Consider the following 19,454-nt stretch of genomic DNA (forward strand, 5'->3'; position numbering starts at 1 on the left):
TGCTATATTTGCAAACAAACTAGGCAAGCAAAAATATAGAAGGCTTGGTGTAAAGGTTCTGCCATACAGACATGCAATAAGGGAGACAAAGTTTGGATGAAAATATATATTTATAGGGAATTGTTGTCAAATGCAAGTGTAGTTTATAACAATACAAGCTGTTGTTGTATTTCCTCTTAACTTAATAAGCTATGGCAAAAAGTTTTGCATCACCCTATAGAATTAACAAATTTTGCTTTATAAAGTTGAATGAAACCTGCTGAATAACGTTACTTTAGTATATTAAATGACATACTGCTTTGTAGTTTCCATATACAATATCATTTTCCAGTTTCTTTGATTACATGATGTTAAATAAAAGATGTACGTTATGTTTGTATATATAGGGTATATCTATCTATTATATTCAAGGATTATACATACTGTATAAAAGGCATGGCTGTCTTTCCCAGTTATTCTTGGCACCTTTTAAAAATATATGTTGTCTGATTTCCAAGATTTCTAAAGATTGTAATGTAGAAAATATGTACGTGCATGCATGTGTTTGTGTGATTGTGTATGAAAGGATGTCTGTTCAATTTATTAACATTATCAAAATGCCCAGTGGTACTTTCTTCTTCAATATAACAATGGAGGGGAGGGGGTTGTTGTATTGAAAAATTTACCTTGACTTGGCTAAATGACCGCAGACACAATCTCCCTGACTAAACTGGCAAGTCATGTCCTTCAAAGTTTCAAATATCTCATTAAGACCTGTAGGGGTCAGTGCACTTAGTAAAGGAAAGCGGATGCAATGATCAGGGACCCAGGTGCTACAAAATACCCCCCTGAAGTAGTTGACAGCCACTGCAAACTCTCAGTGGAATATGTATTAAGAAAAGGCTCTGGAAGGTTTTATTTATGGAGTGGCTCTGAGATTGCCCCTTCCATTTATAGGAAGGCTGCAGTAAAGATCAAGATGTGCCTTCCCAGCTCACACACAAGCCTGGGACCTGCCGACTGCAGCCTCTAAACCCCCGACCACCACTCACTCAGGTAAACGAAACCATGTTCATACTTTCTTCGTTCATTGGTTACTAAATGTGCTGATGGCATGATCTTAGTGCATTCCCTCATAGAGAATAGGGTTGTCTAATTTAATAGCTGACCCAAAACTTAGATTACTGCCCAATGGAAACTTTAATATACTACCGAAAAATTGGGTTTAGTGCAAAATATATAAACTTAAGTTCTATAATTGAAAACTTTCTTTGCTTAATATTGCACGTGCATTTGGTGGGTGTGTTTCAATTAATTTAAACTGAATTATGCAGGCTTTAAAGAGATTGGTTGAACTGCAATAATCCAAAACATTTATTAGAATAATGCATTCAATGTTCTCATATTCTAAGAAACAAATGCATTTTTGAAATGTGCAGCAGTGTGCTGTGCATTTGCAGCAGATACATATACAATACAAATATATATTTTTCTTTAAAAGGTATTTATTCCCAAGTGAGTTGATCACCTTTATTGTGCACGTCTAGGTAAGTTATTCACATAATCTCTTCCTGGGCTTTGAGAATATGCATATTTCAGTTTCAAGTTCAAGTTCAAGTTTGAATAACTCAAAAGCTGGTTGTCTTCTCTTTAATAAAAGACAGATTCACTGTTCATTGTAGTGTATTGTTTTATTGTCAGGCTATTATTAATCTTTCCTCATTTGAACATGTTTTCTGGAGGTATACCAAACATCTAACCTATCAGTTCCTTAAAAGGATGGCCTCTTCTCATGTATCAAGTGGTGCAAGCATTTCTTGACCACCCTCTCTCTCTCTCTCTTGCTTACACTGAGGGAAATGACACACATAAAAGCTGCTCTACTAAAATGGTTTCATCAACACATTAAAAAGTAAAAGGAGCTTGTGGTGGGGAATCACAGGAAGATTGTATTACATTTATTAATCAGCTTTCATGCAGAGAAAAGCAGCAGGTGTTTAGTTAATGGTAACAGGTGACAATCCCTTTTTTTGTTATACATCAAATAAACAATGTTCAATGGTCAATGTTTTTAAAATACTTGATAATACAAAGCATTATAGTATTTGTCTTCTATTTTACTAATCCTCTCCAAAAGGTGTTCAAAGAGTTCACTAAGAGATCAATATTAATTAGGACAGCATATTTTGCTCATACACTTTCTAAAGAAATAACAAATAATACTGATTTTTAGGCACTTACTTATTTGTAATGTTCAAAGTTATGCATGTACTCCACTTATTCTGTTATTAGAGAATTTCAGACTCTGTTAACTTAAACCGCAATTATGAATAAACTACGATCAGAAATTCAGTTTAGAGTGTTTTTGAATGGGTTTGTTTTTTGAAGACTCTGATAATATATGTTCTTGTTGCACTAAAGCCAGCTTTGCACAGAAAAGTGAACGTAACTTGACCCTGGCACTGTTTGCATTTGCAGTTTGGTACCCAAGGTCCTGAAACTCTGTTGAGTGTCTGACTTCCTTAACCCTTTGCAGTCCATTTATTCAGTGCTTGTCAGGCATGTCACGTCCAATTTATTTTCACATGTGCTGTTTATTTTATACGCACTGTTTTTTTTAGTTTTTTTTTTAGAGTAAAACAGGTTTAAAAGGCATTGAATTGCAAAAGGACAGCCCCACCCCTTTTCGCTGTATTTTTCATATTCCAGAGAATAAATGACTAGAGACCTGTGCTTTACATCTTTTTGATGATGACGGACAAGGTCCGACATTGGGCTGGAAAGGGAAAATTGTAATTTCGGACCTGGTCTGACATAGGTCTGCAAAGGGTTAAGGTCATATTCCTGCATGTCACAGTCCATCCAATGTTATCCAGGAAATAGGAAAGAATTAGCATTTAACATTATTAAAATGGGGACTCCTGAGTGGTGCATCAGGTAAAGGCGCTCGGCATGGTGTGCAGGATGCGCCTTATAGCCTGAAGATTGCAGGTTAGAATCCAGGATATGTCACTGCCAACCGGGTAGGGAAGGCTTAGGTCGGCAAGGGAAACCATGGTTCACCGCACACCAGCGGCCCCTGTGGCTGACAGGGCGCCTGCGGTTCTGCTGTGGAGCCATGAAGGATTGGCAGGAGCACGTTTCGGAGGATACATGCTCCAGCCTCCATTTTTCAAGTCGCCAAGGGGTTGCATCGGTGAACCGGGATACAAATAACAACTGGGAAGAAAACCTCGGGTAAAAAAAACAAACAAAAAAACATTATTAAAATTAACAAATTGTCACATTCATTTGTCTTAATCTAACATGTTTTTTTTTTTTTTTAACAATTATTTTTATTCATTTTCCAATTTTCTTCCAATTTTTGGAATGTCCAATTATTTTTCAACATGGATCACTGCTGCAACCCCCGAAGTAACTTGGGAGAGACGAAGACGAGCACTCATGTCAGCCATCTACTGTGCAGCCATATCCAGAACTTACAGTGTCGGAGGACCATGCAGTTCTGAATTGTGTACAGGTGGGCCTGCAGGTGCCTGGCCAGACACAGGGGTCACTGGTCTGTGGTGAGCCAAGGACTCCCCAGTCAACCTAATCCTTACCCCGCCCAGCACTTGGAAAATTGTGCGTCGGCCCCTGGGAACTCCTGTCCACGATCAGCAATGGCATAGCTTGGATTTGAACCGGTGGTCTCCAAGCTATAGGGCACATTCTGCACTACAGGTGGAGTACCTTTACCGGAAGCCACTTGGGAGCCAAATATTTTACATGATGATCCTTTAGGTGGTTTTAGATTACCAGAGTGTGGATAAAGCTGCCTCATTCCAACTCCACAACCCAATTTATGATTTTAAACAAACTGGTAAAATATTAAAGGCAGCAAGTACCATCATCATTGTACAATAGAAGGCATACATCATAAACACCTGCTATGTTTTGGAAACTAGTTCCTACAATAAGCAACAGAACTGCTAAGGATTGTTTCCATCCACATCTCCCATTCATATCTACAATATGATTTGGGTACACATGCATGTTGACCATAGTGTACACCAACACAGAACAATGCAATTCAACTTACCAAGGAACTTTCCTGTTTCCCAAAAGATGTTTATTTAAGTGTTAAACACAGTTACCAGGTTCAGTAGACTCCATTACACTGAGAGTGTTGTACTGCAATCAGATACGCTATCTGTTTAAAGTTACAGTGCTAAATGTAACATTCTAGAACATGTGGAAGGTCTATGTAAAGTTGTTTCTTCATCCCTTTTTCTTGAATACTGTAAATACCTTATCCATTTTTAGTTTATTTAATCAGCAGCCCTTTATTAATGCCTTTACTTTACCAGTTTTCCATGCATTGGTCTTAATAGCCTAAGGTTGAGAGAGACATGGCAGGCTTCACTGAGATCTTTCGAGGTGAAGCATCTAGGAGGTGAAGCAAGTTCAACGTGACATGGAGATAGTGGGTACATGGCCATTTATAAGGGGCTGGGCATGACATTGAAAGCCATAGCAGCAACTTGAAACCACACACTTGCACTTTTGAACCAATGCCCTCTTTGGTGGGCTCTGATGTTTATCAGTTTTGTGGTTTCAGAAGTCATTGAGGTCGCAGGGTAAACTCCATAGCTAGTTGTCTGAGTGTTGTCTCCTGTGCATTGCTTAACTAGTATGAAACTCCACAATGTATGTACTATCTATCATTTCACTAAAGATCCCCCCCCCCATCCAAATGCACTTGTTTATCGTGTGGCCTACAATGTAAGTATTAAACTTTTGCATGAAAACAATAGGACACAACAGCTACTGGCGAGCATGCTTATGACCTAGCATTGAGGTATGGTAGACTTAGAACAGTCACCCAGTTCATCTCAGAACTTTTGTCTTGCATAGCAATGGAGGCACAATGGAATATAGTCTGAGACTACGGACCAAGCTGGTCCATGGTTCGTTTTCTTCTCAGTCTTCTTCAGGTCAAATCAAAAGAGCTTTACTCAGGAACAAACAGATCAAAAACTAGTACAGGATACAGCAGCAACAGCAGTGGAAACTCACAGGTCTCATAGATGGGATATGAGCCACAGAGCTTCAGGTAACCCTACAGTTCTCGGCAGGTGGAACCGAGCAACAGAATAACTGTAATGAGCTCTAATATACCTGAAGCACCTGCCCACTGGAATTGTGGTTTGTACATGATGATCAAAACAGCATTTTAAGCAAAAACAACTTATAAGAAAATATAACGGTTGTGATCCACCTGAGGTCACAGCTGCACAAAGTCACTTATCACGAATCCCAGGCATGGGTGTAGTTCAGGCTTATGTGCAAAGCCTTACAGAGCTGTTTAATCTGGATGCATTCATTTACTGAAACTTGCAATTTACGACTGTGGTTGAGTAGAGTAGTTTATTTTATTAGTTTATAAATCGTGTCTAGTTCATAAGTTTATAAGTTTATAGTTTATAAGTTCCTGATATTGTTACATTTGCACTGTGACATGCACTCTAATTTTGCAGCATCCTATGATTTTTTTGTACAGTATGTTTATATTACAGTACACTTTTACTATGCTTTACTGCACTTGTCCATTATTTACCGTGCTCTTTGCTGTGCTTTTACCATGGTATACCAGAATTATGACCTGGAATAATAATTTAAATCACCTATTTTCCATGTGCAATTCAGTTCCAAGTTTATGTTTCTGCAAAGAACTTCGATTTTATGGGTTGATGGAGTCCATGTGATTTACAGCTCAGAGAAAAAGTGATGGCCTGAGTGTGGGGCAGTTCTTTGGCCTGCAACAGGTGATGGTGTCACAAGATAGCCCTTCTTCTTTCCTCCTCCTAAAATTAGGCATAAGAACTTTCTAGCTGCTCAGGAGATGTTCATTTCAGCAAGTGTTACAAATAACTGCCTCTACTTTTTCCACTTCAGTGAACTTGTTCAGGTGCTTGCTCTGCCTGAATAAAATAACAAGCAATGCAACCAAACTACGTAAAACTAGTTACACACTCAAAGGCATAAATGCTCAGTTTTAACAAGAATCTGTCCTTGGGAGTGTAGTGAAATAAAAATTAGGATACAGAGGGAAATGGACTCAGATTTACAGACTGGTTGAAAATATAGGTAGGCAAATGGTCAGACATCTACAGATGCATTGGCACACAACAGACAATATTTTCTATAGCTTCTTCTGAAAGACTGTTAACCAATGACTTAGACTTATAACATAAATCTGTTGCCACAGTATGAGTCAAACAGCATTGGGGCAGTTGGTAATAGGATCACTACTAGTAATAAGGTCATCTGAGCATAAGTGTAACACTACCTTTAACACATATTCAAGCAGCATTAAATGCTGTGCTAGAAAAAAAAAAAAAACAGTCATCCATGTTTGGACCTGTTGTCATCTGCTTGCTGGTACTACACTTTTAGCAAGAAAGAGACTAATGGGATAGTGCTTTTTAACATCTATTATTGTACTGTGAATCATTTTTGATGAAATGTAACACAGGCCATATATATATAACTTAAAGCTTATAGGCCATATTTTCTAAACATGTACGCCAGTCTTGAATTCATTTTTTGAAAGGAGAAAAAACACCTATTGATTTAACAGAGCAATTATCAAACACGATAGTATTGTAATGGAAGGCATCTCAGGCACTCTAAAGTCATTTATTTTTCAATTTTGTACATTACTGTTGAATTAAAGTTCATTAAAAGATATGTATATTTTACTCTGTTTGAGAAAAACAACAAAGGTTCTTACAATTTGTAAGAAAAAAAACACATGTTAATATGAAACTTTACATTCTTTATTTTTTTAAGTAACAAAATCATACAGAGAATATAGTAAGAACATAGAATACAGCGGCAACTTGTTTTGCTAAGGCTAATAGAAAAAGCAGTTCTTACCTGATCGCTACAAAATGCTTGATTGTAATATTGTAATATATTATAGTAATGTAATATAGTATTAAAGCAACAATGCAACACAATTATTTTAGTTTGCAGGTGTGCTTGTTTTTACATTCAATATTTTGCGCACCATTGTAAATCTGATGCAAAGTCAGTATTAACTCCAGTAGAATATGTTGCCAAAATATGAAACTTGTTATACCTGATACACTGTATTACTGTAGGCTATATGTGTGTTGATGGTGCTGGTGCACATCCTTTGTGCATTGTGGTCTTGGCCAAGAAACCATTTCAAGCTTTTTGCTGTACAGTATAACATTTAGAAATAGACATTGCATTTATATTAAGACAATGCAATTACAAGAACAGGTTCAATACAAAAAGTAAAAATAAGAAATGTTAGGTACAATTATTAACTTTTTTTTTTTTTTTTTTAATATAAGGCTATTTATTTTTGTATTTTAAAAGTTAAAAAAAAACACTATATATCATGCCAATGTATAATGATGAAGAAAAAAAACACTAGCATTGTTATTCAGCAAACATAATAATAATTTTTTCAATAACTGAGATGCAAATAACCATCATGATTATTTTAGAAATTCTACAACAAAGTAAGCTGTTAAAGACAAGTAAAATTATGTATCGCTTAATCTGGGATGAGACAAGGTAGCAATAGTGTGGATAATATCAGCTACAACAACCACCTTGCGGCAGTTCATAAATTAAAAAATGAAAAAGAAATCAGTGCAGTACATTTTCAGGATTCTTCATGGTATGTTTCATCTGCAAAAAATTACAAAAAGAGGAAAAGTTTTACTAGCAATACTAGCATGACGTGATGCAGTGAATGCTGAAAGTTCACTGTAGTCCTATGGATTTATTAATATCCTATTGATTTAGAAATAGATTTCATACATAATAATCATTTCATGAAAATGATTTTGCATTGTAAATTTATCAGCCAGGTTCTAAATAAACAGTGCTGACTAGGCCTGGGGCTACACAGTTTCTGAGAACCTAGGAGCAGAGTTAAGAACAGAGATCATGATCTATTTTCTCTTGAGAGCACTGCTTATGGGCACTGCTGAAAAGCAAGACATTAACCTGACTGTCAAAGCATTTATCAACACAACCTATTCAAGGTACATTTACCATGAAACCTATAGTATATTAGTCGCGACTCGTGAAACCAGAGCGTTGTGTTTTTAATAAATATATTGTGTTACAAAAGCTGTCTAAAATTATATTTCGTTTCAGGGGTTAAAATGCTGATGGCTGTCACTTTTACAAATGTTAATCAACCAGGATTGACCCAGCAGTATCCACCCCCTCTGCTGCCCAAGCCAAGCAAGGATAATGCCAGGCTTCAGAAACTACTAAAGAAAACAGCTAAGAAAAAGGCACCTCCCCCAACGTCACAGACCCCCATCCCCTTCCGCTCCAGTCTCTCGCCAGTGAGTGAAGCCAGTCCGGACCTTGAGCACAGTGAACACTCAACACCGCCAAAGACACCTGAAACACCTGCATATGCTGCATCCCTGCTGCCCCCAAGGTTTTCAATTAAACCTCTGGTTCAACATGTATCATCCCCATACCCAACTAAGAAAACATTTTCTTTCAGCAAGTCAGAGAGTTTGCCACCCCAGCTTTTTAACCCGACAAGAAGTCCCAAACATACTCCACTGCCTGCAAGTCATGAAAGGAACATTTTCATTTTTCCACAGGAAACTGAAGTCCCGGAGATAGGACCAAAGTCTCCAGTCCACCCACTGCATGGGGAAATCCACTCGGTTAGCAGCACAGTTCCCAAAGTTATAACCCCTGTGGAAGCAGCAGTTATAACCAAAGTTATAACCCCTGTGGAAACAGCAGTTATAACCAAAGTTATAACCCCTGTGGAAACAGCAGCTACACATGAGGCCTATCTTTTTGATGTTCCAAGAGTCAATTCTCATGCTGTTAAAGCTACCAGTCAAACATCACCTGACGTTGAAGTTCCAAGAGCTAAAACACCTTTGTTTGAAGTTCCTCAAATAAAGACATTTACATATGAAGGATACCGAGCTAGAACACCAACATCTGAAGCAGATCCCGCTAAAACAACTACAAGTCAAATTTCTACATCTTCACTTCAAGTACCCTCACTTAAAACACCTTCTTATGAAGTCACTACATCCGAAACATCTACATATGAAATCACTATAGTTGAAAGAGCTAAACAGGAAATTCCTATAACTAAAGCACTTTTACATGAAGCATCCAGACCTAAAGCAACCTCTGCAGATACGTCACTTCATTATGAAGTTGTGAGAACTAAAACGCCTACATGTGAAGTTTCTACAGTTACCACAACCTCATATGAAGTACCTATAACTCAGCCACCTTTATATGAATGGTCAAGACCTAAAACCCCTTTATACAATGCACCCAGACCTAAATCACCTTTGTATGGAATAACTATACCAGCAGCACCCTCATATGAATGGTCTAGACCTAAAACACCTTTGTATGATATTCAGAGATCTAAAACACCTACATATGATGTGCCTCTGCCTAAAAAACCCACAAATGAAGTCACTGCAGTTCAAACAACCACTTATGAAATTACTAGTTCTAAAACTCCTTCATATGAAGTGCCCAGACTTGAAATATCTAGACCTATTACACCTCCATATGGAATTTCTAAATCTACTGTAGCATCAAATGAGGTGTCTAGGCCTAAAACACCTTCATATGAATGTCCGAGGCCTAAAACACCTACTTATGGGATATCTGCTGCTATAACACCTTCATATGAAGTTCCTATACCCAAAACACCTTCTAACGAAGTGTCAAGACCTAAAATATATTATTATGGAACACATACAGCTGCAACAACTGTGCATGAAGTAACTGCTCCTGAAACATCTTCCAATGATGCTGCAAGACCCAAAACACTCTCTTATGGAGCACCTACAGCTACACCTTCCTATGAAATGCCTACACCCAAAACACCTTCTAATGAAGTGTCAAGACCTAAGACACCTTCTTATGAAACATCTGCAGCTTCAACAACTTCATATGAAGTAACCACACCTAAAACATCTTCCAATGATGTGGCCAGAGCAAAAACACCTACATACGTCTTTGCTAGAGCTACAACTCCTACAAGTGAAATTCCTCCTTTGTCAGACTATCAGAAAGCAAAAACACCTGCAAATGTAGTACCAACACACCAAACTCCCTCTCTTCAGACTCAAAGAGCTAAAAACCCTGTGCCTGAAACTAATACTGCTGCAGCCCTTGTCCCAGAAGATTCCAAGTCAAGAACCCATGAGCTCGAAGTCCAGCCTTTTAATTCTTTACACAAAAAGCCTCAAGCTGGAGATGAACCTCAGGAGGAAAAAGCAAAAGTCACAGAAACCAAGGCTGATGTTACTAAGGAAAAAATTCCTGAGAAATTTGCACCAGTAAGTTCTGAAAAAGACAATCACCAAGACAACTCGTTTCCCAAAGCAGAACCCTTGCTGAAAATACCCCAGAAAGCAAAGTCACTGAAATCCAAATTCAGCGGCTGGTCCCGTCTCAAGAAGCATCTTGTTGTGGAGCCTGAAGAGCCTAAATTTCCAGAACCAGAACCAGAGTCACAACCTGAACCCGAGAAAGAGGCGTTACAAAAGAGAGAAAAGGAAAAGAAGGAAGAGAAGCCCTCACCAGGGGAGAATGAAAGCAAAAGTGAACGCCAGGATTTAGAGAAACACAAAGATTCAAGGGCAACCAAGATGTGGGATGCGGTCCTCTTCAAAATGTTTTCTGCCAAAGAATGTATAAAGCAACAAATAAACAACAATAGCAAGTCTGAACAACCAGAAACAAAAAAAAAGGAAAGGAAAGAGTTTTCTTCACTCATCTACAGGCTGCCTCTTCTCTTGTACAAACCACGATTTGATGCCAGGAAGTTAAAGGAAGCTGCTTTTAGGCCACTGGCAAAAATCACTACTGTGTTTGAGATGAGTCTGCTGAACCGCAAAAACACAGAGGAAGAACCTAAAGACTTTAACAGAATTGCTAAGGGTTGGGAATTGAAATAATAATGAAGTATAAGCTAACCTATAGATAAAATAGCAACTCTACAGCATAGCCCTGTGGATACTCAACTCTGGTAAAGTTATAGCAGCTCTTTGCCTTTATAAATCAAAATTTCTACTGTTTTTCTATAAGTAATAGGTATTAGACAAGACGTTTGGAGATTGAAAATAGGTTCCTGCAAAGAAAATGACCCTCGGGATGTAGATGAGAACACATAATAGTGATTTCCTTCAAAGTGCACGAAAGTTATACATGTCAAATTATTATAGTACACATTTGAAGGTAGTTTTTTTTCAATATTATTTAATTTCTACAATGTATCAGGGAGAATGATGTCTTTAGGGTAAAAAACAAGCAAGACTGTAAGCTAGATATACTGCTCAAAGCTTTTTTAAAAATATCTTGGTGCAAAACTAATAATAGAAATCTGAACATTTTCATTAATGACTAATGCACCAATATTTTATACTTAAAATCATAAAGTAGTTTTAGTCTTTTCCAAATTTCAGACAGAAGTTTGGAACTGAAACATAACATATCCTTATTAAAGCTGGAACAAATCTGTAAAGAACAAATTAATCTTTTGATTCTTTTCCATAAATCTTTACACATGTATTTGTGAAAACGATGCTGTTTTATTTTACATTTTAAAGCTGTTTGCAAAAGGAAGGTTTTTAAGCACACTTGTTTTATGGCATAACAAACCACACCACATCGTACAATGGTCTGGGAAATTATGCAAAGACAGTTGATCTGAAGGTCTATAGTAAGTTAAAAACTGAAAAAACTGAAAGCAGATAACTGCTATTTGCATACTCAACAATTTTGACATTAAAGTTTATTTCTATACATAATTGATTTAAATTATAATAATGCTTGTGCATTTTGACAGCAATTTTGGAAAGGGTATGTAAAATTCAAAGCAAATCATTCTCAAGACTACTAGTTGAAATCTTGGTATTGCACATTGCCAAATACAGACTCCTACAGGTGATATGCAGTGACATTTAAAACAAATCATTGCTAAAAACAGAAATACACACAAACCTATATCTCTTATTTGGAAAATAATGTACATGTTGAATTAGTCTAAGAAATATTATCATAGAAATATTTAGAAACATCCCAAATGAAAGAATGTACAATTTTGCTGCATCTAAAATATGAGACACTTTAAAATGGTAGTTATATTTTCATTTTCACTGACCCAAACTGAAATAGATAAATCAAACATATTTTAGAAATTATACTTTTATACCATGTTCACAATTTAAACACTAAAGATCAACTTGGTGTGAGTTTGAGAGATAACTCTTTTCTTGTTACTCAGAATCAAATTGCATGTGATTTTCTTTTTCAGTCGTCACACCCTGGTGACTTTTTAAAACACCCCTTTAGAGCTTGCGAATATGTCTTCTCTCTAAGTACAGCTGGTCCACCACAGCGTAACCGCTACCCTATCCTCCTGCAACCCTGAGCCCCCAGTGGATGCAAGATATCTTTATTCAAAGTTTTTTCATTCAGATGTACGTCCTTGCATCCACTAGGGGCAGTGTTGCATGGGGACAAGTTAATGGTTACACTCTGGTATATCAGCAGTAGTTAGAGAGAAGACATTTTTGAGAACTATATTAAGGCCACATGGGTGTTAAAAAGTCGCCAGGATATGATGATTGAAACAGAAAATTATATACAAAGCAAATCTAAACAATAATACATGAGCTAAGATAACTGTGATATTTCATAATCATACCAAGTTGCACTTTAAGCTCTGAATTAAATGTAAATCTTATTGCCCTAACACAGCTGTACTTAATAATGGTTATGAAAATGCCATAATATGTATTTAATCCAGGTTTCTATTAATATTACTGTAGATTTCAATTTATGAGGGTGTTTCAAATGGGGTCTAGATTAATTTTAGATACGGCAAGTATATCTGCCTGTTACCAATATAAGTCATTTGATAGGGACATACTGCATTTAGCTTTCAGTTGGCATCATTTATCATCACATGCATACAGTGAATTCCGAGAATGGTTTGTTTCTAAAATGGCAGCATGGTAACGGAGTGAAGGTTTGAAAATCTGAGGTCAGAAAGTATGACTCTGGTGACAGGAAAGGTGAGAGCTATGTGTAGCAATATGTTAGGTGTAAAAGTGCTTAGAGAAATTCCATGAACGTTGTATCAGCGCTGAGGATGACGCTTGACAAGTATAAGGTAAAAAGTATATTTAAACAAGGCTGGGTCTTGTCAGATCCTGCCACATGCGTCTGTATATAGCCCTGACTTGGCCCCAAGTGACTGATTTTTGCCCAGGGAAGAAGTTCCTGAGGAGTCAGTTTGGTACCAATGCCCTAATATTTCTGTTTCATTACAAGACAGTGGCAAGATGGCAAAAGTGATTTTAGATGTAGGAGAAAAATGTGAGGAGTTAGTGAAGCATTCCTAAGCCTTTAAACTATTTCATTTGAACCACTATTGTAATTTTCTGGGATAATTATATGATATTGTATGTACTTTTGAATTGTATATGTTTAACAGGTGTTAACATTAAGATGGAAAACAGCAAAAAAGATAGAAATGATCAATAAAGGGCCAGGACAAGAGTTCAATGCACAGGAAAGTGAAAATGTCAAGACTGGCTGGGCTGCACTTGAGAGCAAAGTTATTGAAGTATTTTGTGTTATAACTATTCACTGGCTTTCAATAGTATTCCTTAGTAATTTCAAGGGATGTGCTGAAAACTAGAATGTTACTCTTTAAGAGAATATTCTTTACAAATAGTCATATTGGAATTTTGGGACACCAGGTGGTGCCAAACACATTTTAAAGCTGTGTTGCAATTAGGTTTATTTTTTATAACATCTCTTTGCTGATATATAGACATGAATTTATAATATTCGTGTCCCTTTGTTGAGTGAGCATGAAATTTCCAAACAGAGGAGCAACCTTTGTGCCAGGAATATTCCTGGTAGCTAGAGGTCAAGACACCGTTTTCTGTCCCTTTCCTAGCCGGAGGCCAATAGGCTTAGGATAGTTTGGTTTACATCATAGGGCATCAGGGTTATCTGATGACACATGTCCTCTCTCTATAAACACACAAGGGATTAAGTAGATGAATTCAGACACAATTGCAGTTTTCCAAAACGTTGTATGAACAATCCCCAGACAATCCAGATCAATACTTACATTACCCATGAAGTTGATACAGTACTGCTCAAAGCATGTTTTGATAAAAGAACAGTATTGACCTTGATGGACAAAACACAACAGATAAAGCTTTTTGTATAATATTTATATCTAATATTAATGTTTTGGCCTCAGCCTACAGCTACTGTATGTGATTATTTGAGGGGGAAGATTGTTCAGCCTTATTGTAGCATAATCATTTAGACTTGTATATAAAAATGCATACCCATTGTTCTCTGCTTAATGTAAACGCAGTCTGCTTAAGTATCTGTATTGTAATTTCTAGTATAAGCATACATTATATGCAGCCTGTATTTTTTTGCTCAACATTTAAAACCTGATATCTGCCAATCTGTTTTTAATACAAAAGTATAACAGTCTATAGAGGGAGTTATCTCTATGTGTTATGTAACTGATACACATATGTATTTTATTTTTATTTTGGATAAAAGCAATTATTCTGGTGTGACTAAAGGGTATTTCAAGGATGACAGAGATCCTAAAATCAAAATTAATAACCAATACAATAATATGTATTCCTAAATTAATAACAATGTAATGTTATGGATTAGACAGTGATTTAATTATTGCTTTATATAAATATGTTTGCTTTATAACAGGAGGATTATTGCCCATATATAAATAAAGTCTTTTGACAGCTGTCGTCACCTCAAGATTCCCATCTCTGATCTCTCTAGGCTGCTGACCACTCAGGAGCAATATCCTGAACCAAAAAGATACACACACACACACACACACACACACACACACACACACACACAAAAAGGCTTGTCTACTGGTCAAGTAGCCTTTTTATTAGTCTCACTCTTACTGTGTTGAAAGTTAAGGACAGCTTTTAACATAGGTTTAGAATAGGTTCAAGGTGTGCAGGACAGAAATGTAAGAGCACTACACTCAGATAAAGCCAAGCTGAATAATGTAAAGTCTCAGGTAAATAATGACCATCCAAGGACTTTTTGTATGACAACATAACAATCACTTCTTGTTAAAAAGAAATTGTAATGACTATTTAGAGCACAGTAGACAACGATAGTAACAAGTTTGCTATAAAAATTACACAGCGATCTATAATGGTATAAAAATAACCCAGCTCTGGCTATCTTTCCTCTTATCACAAGGCGTTGTTTATAACAGTGATGTCTGCCAGATAATTTAATGCACAGACAGGAATATTACCCTGCACTACCATTTTACCAATCCTTATCAAGACCGGAAAACTCAAAAGGAAAACCCTATCTGTAATTACTGTTTATGAAATAACTTATGAAATAGCTTATACATATTCTTAGTACTCTATCTACAGATGCTGAAAAAACAATTTCAAAAAATGTCAGTTTTTGTGAAATTGATCTGTATCTTTTAAAAGAGAGGTCTGGAATCAAACCAAAGCCTTGTCTGGTCCAAGCCAAATAAGCACGTGGGGGCTCAGCATTGCTGTCAAATGTCCGTTACCACTAAGAGCAAACAAACCAGCATTGTGATCTTGTGAACTTTCTGACTCAAATAAAGTACTCCCCCCCCATCCCCCTCACCTCTTACTTCTTACTTGACTTACCATTTGTATATTCAGCATGATTGTCATCACTGACTGGAACTTTCTCATATTTGCCATGTCCACTCACAATAAATTTGTACCTTTTACCAGATGGTGTGCTCTGAGGAAGTGGAAGAAAAGCAAATTGGCAGGTTAAATTATATGCTGTTCTCAATATATGAATGAATTATTGGACATGGTGGCATATCTAAATACAGCCATGGTTTAAATATTGCAAACATGTAATCTGACTTGCTTTTAAAGACAAAAATACATGAGACACACACAGTCACGATTCTCAAAGCCCCCTTCTTCTAATGAGATAGATCAACTGAATAGACTCGTAACTTTTATGCTATCAAGGGATGTGGCTAAACTTCCATTTGTTTGGGAAAGTTAGAAATCCAGTGTCCTGGTCCAACTTACTTTCAGTGTGGATCCTTTATTAGCCGAGGGAGTTGAATCTATTTTGTTTTCCCATATATTCTTTTTGTTTAATACATCACCTGCCATTACATCCTGAAATAAAACGAAGTACAATTCAGATGCAAATTCACTGAATGAAAACAGAAAAGGTGGTTAAAAAAAAGACATTTTTTTTTTACTTTCTACTTTCCACAGGTTTGCACCGTGGAAATATTATATATATATATATATATATATATATATATATATATTCTTTTCATTTTCAGGAAAGAAGCAATGCAGTATATGCATGCCCATAACAAGCTGTAACTATTGCAAGAGAGAAGGTCCAGAAACCAAAGCGTGGAGAGGTAAAAATGAACGAAAGGGCTGCTCTTCAGAAGGTGATGAAAATGTAGTTGAAATGAAATGTTATGAATATACAGTAACAAGGGGAGATATAGAAATGGCTGTAATGGGTATTCACAAAAACAGTGGATTAGATAATGAGCTGCAAATCATACACGTCTTCATAAAAACTAACAGTATTAGGCAACTGGGCAATGCCTAATCAATGGTTTAATGCCTCAGGGAGAGATCCTTGGCCCAAGACATGACATTTTTTCTCCAGGTGTCCAATATTTACAATAATTCATTAGAATAGATTTATTACTTGCCGTTGGATTTTCTATACTTATTATTGCACAGGCCAACATAAACAACTCAATAGTGTATTTGTGTAAACCAAGTTAAACGGTCTTGTGTTTCACAATAAATGCTGAAGTAGCAGTAGGATTAGGAAACAATACAGAACAGTTGCATAACCAGAGAGGGAGAGGCAGGGCTGCTGTTTACCTTGAAGAAGAGTAAGAAAAATCCAAGACATGAATGAAGTTGAAATAAGAGAACTGAGGAAACAGAACAGGAGACAGAGAAAGAGGAAAGAGGAAGCATGAGTACAGCAATCTTAATAGAGCAGAGGAATAGTGTTTGTATTTGTTTCAACATGTTCCCATGGCTAATAATTTAATAATTCAAAATGCGACCCACTGATTTGGGTTTATAGTGAAGTTTGTTCGGGGTTAGAGCTGTGAAAAATTGCAATCAATACACAAGGACTACTGCTATCTGAATACTTAAATCTGTTGGTGATGCTCATTTCATAGTTCAAGCACATTGTGACAGATGCACGCTATTCTTTGAATATGCTTAGATGAACACGTATGCTTTCCCATTATTCAACCATTTTGACGTAATCAGACCACTTGACATCAAGAGCCACATTGCTGTTAAAAATTAATGATTACATTAGTGTATTATCTTATTTGAAAAAACTATTTTGAAAATATAAACTTACTTTTGTAACAATATACCTTTTTTGTATGTGTTTTATTATATTTTTGTATATTTCAGATAAGGAAAAGGCAGCAGAACAGCTATCAGTATAAGCGGTATTTGTTTTATAATACCTGTAATTATTGTACATCGCCTCTTAAAGCTATTTGTTCAGGACTTCCCTGCACCTTAATTGCTCTTTTAATAATAACAAGAAATGCAGTAATTGTTAGTCAAATGAAACACAACTTACAGATGGTTTGGAGGGAGTGTTCTTGCTGCTTCCGTCTGGGGTTCCTTTCACCCACTGAGTAATGAGGTCTGACACTCCAACCTTCAGGCCTTCAGTATCCTAAGGAAGATAGAACACACCTAATATTAAAATAAAGTTAAATTTAAAAAGACCCAGAAGTGGTCAACGGGCTTGACTGAGGTTCAGTATGATATATTATAACACTTGGGCCAATGCACTAGTTCGTTGTTACAATCACAGAAACACAACAGTGAAACTAAAACTGAGTGATCTATGAAGTTCAAGCAAATCACCCATATCCAGTTGTAAAGATCCCACTTTAAATGATTTCCGTACGACAGTAGACCCCTGAGGGTCTCCAGTCAGCAACGAAGAACCACTCAGGCATAAACCCCCATGGCACATGCAAATGATTGTGGTCAAAATGGGTTTGTAAGCACAGCTGTTCCTCTCAATTCATTATTGTTTCTATATTTAAAGTCACGCAGGGTGTCGGCGGCCATGGTCTGGCTGTTTCTTATTGGCCCTATTAGAAGTCAAAGCACAATCTGCACTTCATTTTTCAACAAAAGGAACTTGGTAACCTATATTAACAAGTGGCCAAGGGATTCAAAAGTGGCTCTGCCTCCTTAGTTTGTTATTAGTTTAGAAAATATTAACAGTTGTATTTGCTGTTCTCTAACAATGGTACAATCCTGTTCTGTTTTGTTGCAGTCTGTGGTTGTGAGTGATTTCAGCTAAGATCACCTACCTTGCATGGAGTTCCTTTGGAGGAGGAAGGACTCAAGGCTTCACCTCCCTCCCACAGGCTCTTCTTAGAGGCCACCAGTTCAGCAGTCTGTGGAATGTCCATTAGGGACTGTTTGGCTGCTCTAGCTTCCTTGGTAGAACTCTGGGAATACATGACAAAACATATGAATTAACAAAACAGTGCTGTGGGTATAACAGAGAAGCTACAAACAATATGATAATTGACATGACTTAACTTATATTTTAAAAAAGTGTATTTTCACTGCCAACTAAGTTTCAGTGAGAATGTTTGTGGCCTTGTAGGCAATTATGGTTGCGTGGCAAATTAGATTTTACTTTCCCTTTAAAATGTTTGAAGCAATAACAACATTTTACCACCAGGTGGCATGCGTGAAAAACACTCAACTGCATTTTCAACACTTAACCAGCAAAGAGGCACCATTGGACAATTAAACAGCCTCTTAAAAGTGGATTTACATGCACACATGGAAACATTTAAAATAAAATAATCCTTAAGAGATTGAGATGCTTCCAGGCTTTTGCAAAACCAGTAATCCCTCTTCAGTTCTCTATGTGAATTATGACAAATACAGTATTGAGGTCAATGAGTTAGTGAATAATCCTTAAACACTGAAGAACAATATGTGTATAATCTATTGTCAACCTGGCCCAAACAAATTTGTGAATAAATCAAATAAAGCCCATCGATCAGTTTTGAAAAAAAAAAAGGAAATCTTTCTCATCCATTAGCTTTGTCTGAAACTTGTGAAAAACAGCTTACATTTTCAAAATTTCCTCTGAGTCTGTAACTAATTAAGGGAAAAGCGATACATCACTGTGGATGAACTGTGTCACAAAGCAGATGTGTACTAAATCTGAAGACAGCACATGCACCTTCTGTGAGAAATGGGGAATATCTCATAAAGGTTGTAAATGGAAGAAGTAGCTGTTCTTGGGACGTTGCCACCATTTATTTTCATTTACCTGAC

At 36.7% G+C, this 19,454-nt stretch overlaps 2 protein-coding genes across 4 annotated transcripts in view; one reads left to right on the top strand and one right to left on the bottom strand.

The window, feature by feature from the left end:
* The first annotated feature begins 840 nt into the window (after positions 1 to 840).
* Positions 841 to 14,830, top strand: LOC121294619 (proline-rich extensin-like protein EPR1). 2 transcript variants are annotated; one of them, XM_041218515.1, is made up of 3 exons: positions 841 to 1,035; positions 1,481 to 1,526; positions 8,164 to 14,830. In XM_041218515.1, exon 3 carries the CDS (start codon positions 8,172 to 8,174, stop codon positions 10,974 to 10,976), a length of 2,805 nt encoding a protein of 934 aa, XP_041074449.1. In that variant the 5' UTR covers positions 841 to 1,035; positions 1,481 to 1,526; positions 8,164 to 8,171; the 3' UTR covers positions 10,977 to 14,830. The 2 variants fall into 2 exon arrangements, with proteins under 2 accessions (XP_041074449.1, XP_041074448.1); XM_041218514.1 differs by lacking the exon at positions 1,481 to 1,526.
* LOC121294620 (non-muscle caldesmon-like) overlaps positions 7,395 to 19,454 on the bottom strand; it is a 60,739-nt gene continuing 48,679 nt past the window's right edge. Inside the window, exons 10-14 of one of the 2 annotated variants that reach the window (XM_041218516.1) lie at positions 18,467 to 18,607; positions 17,716 to 17,814; positions 16,149 to 16,241; positions 15,744 to 15,843; positions 7,395 to 7,689 (exon numbers count right to left, since the gene is read on the bottom strand). In XM_041218516.1, the coding sequence (XP_041074450.1) occupies positions 7,664 to 7,689; positions 15,744 to 15,843; positions 16,149 to 16,241; positions 17,716 to 17,814; positions 18,467 to 18,607 (459 nt within the window). In that variant the 3' untranslated portion in view covers positions 7,395 to 7,663. The remainder of the gene's footprint in view (positions 7,690 to 15,743; positions 15,844 to 16,148; positions 16,242 to 17,715; positions 17,815 to 18,466; positions 18,608 to 19,454) is intronic. The other variant, XM_041218517.1, reaches the window with a different exon arrangement.

The sequence above is a fragment of the Polyodon spathula genome, chromosome 19 (genome assembly GCF_017654505.1).
Source record: "Polyodon spathula isolate WHYD16114869_AA chromosome 19, ASM1765450v1, whole genome shotgun sequence".
NCBI lineage: Eukaryota > Metazoa > Chordata > Actinopteri > Acipenseriformes > Polyodontidae > Polyodon > Polyodon spathula.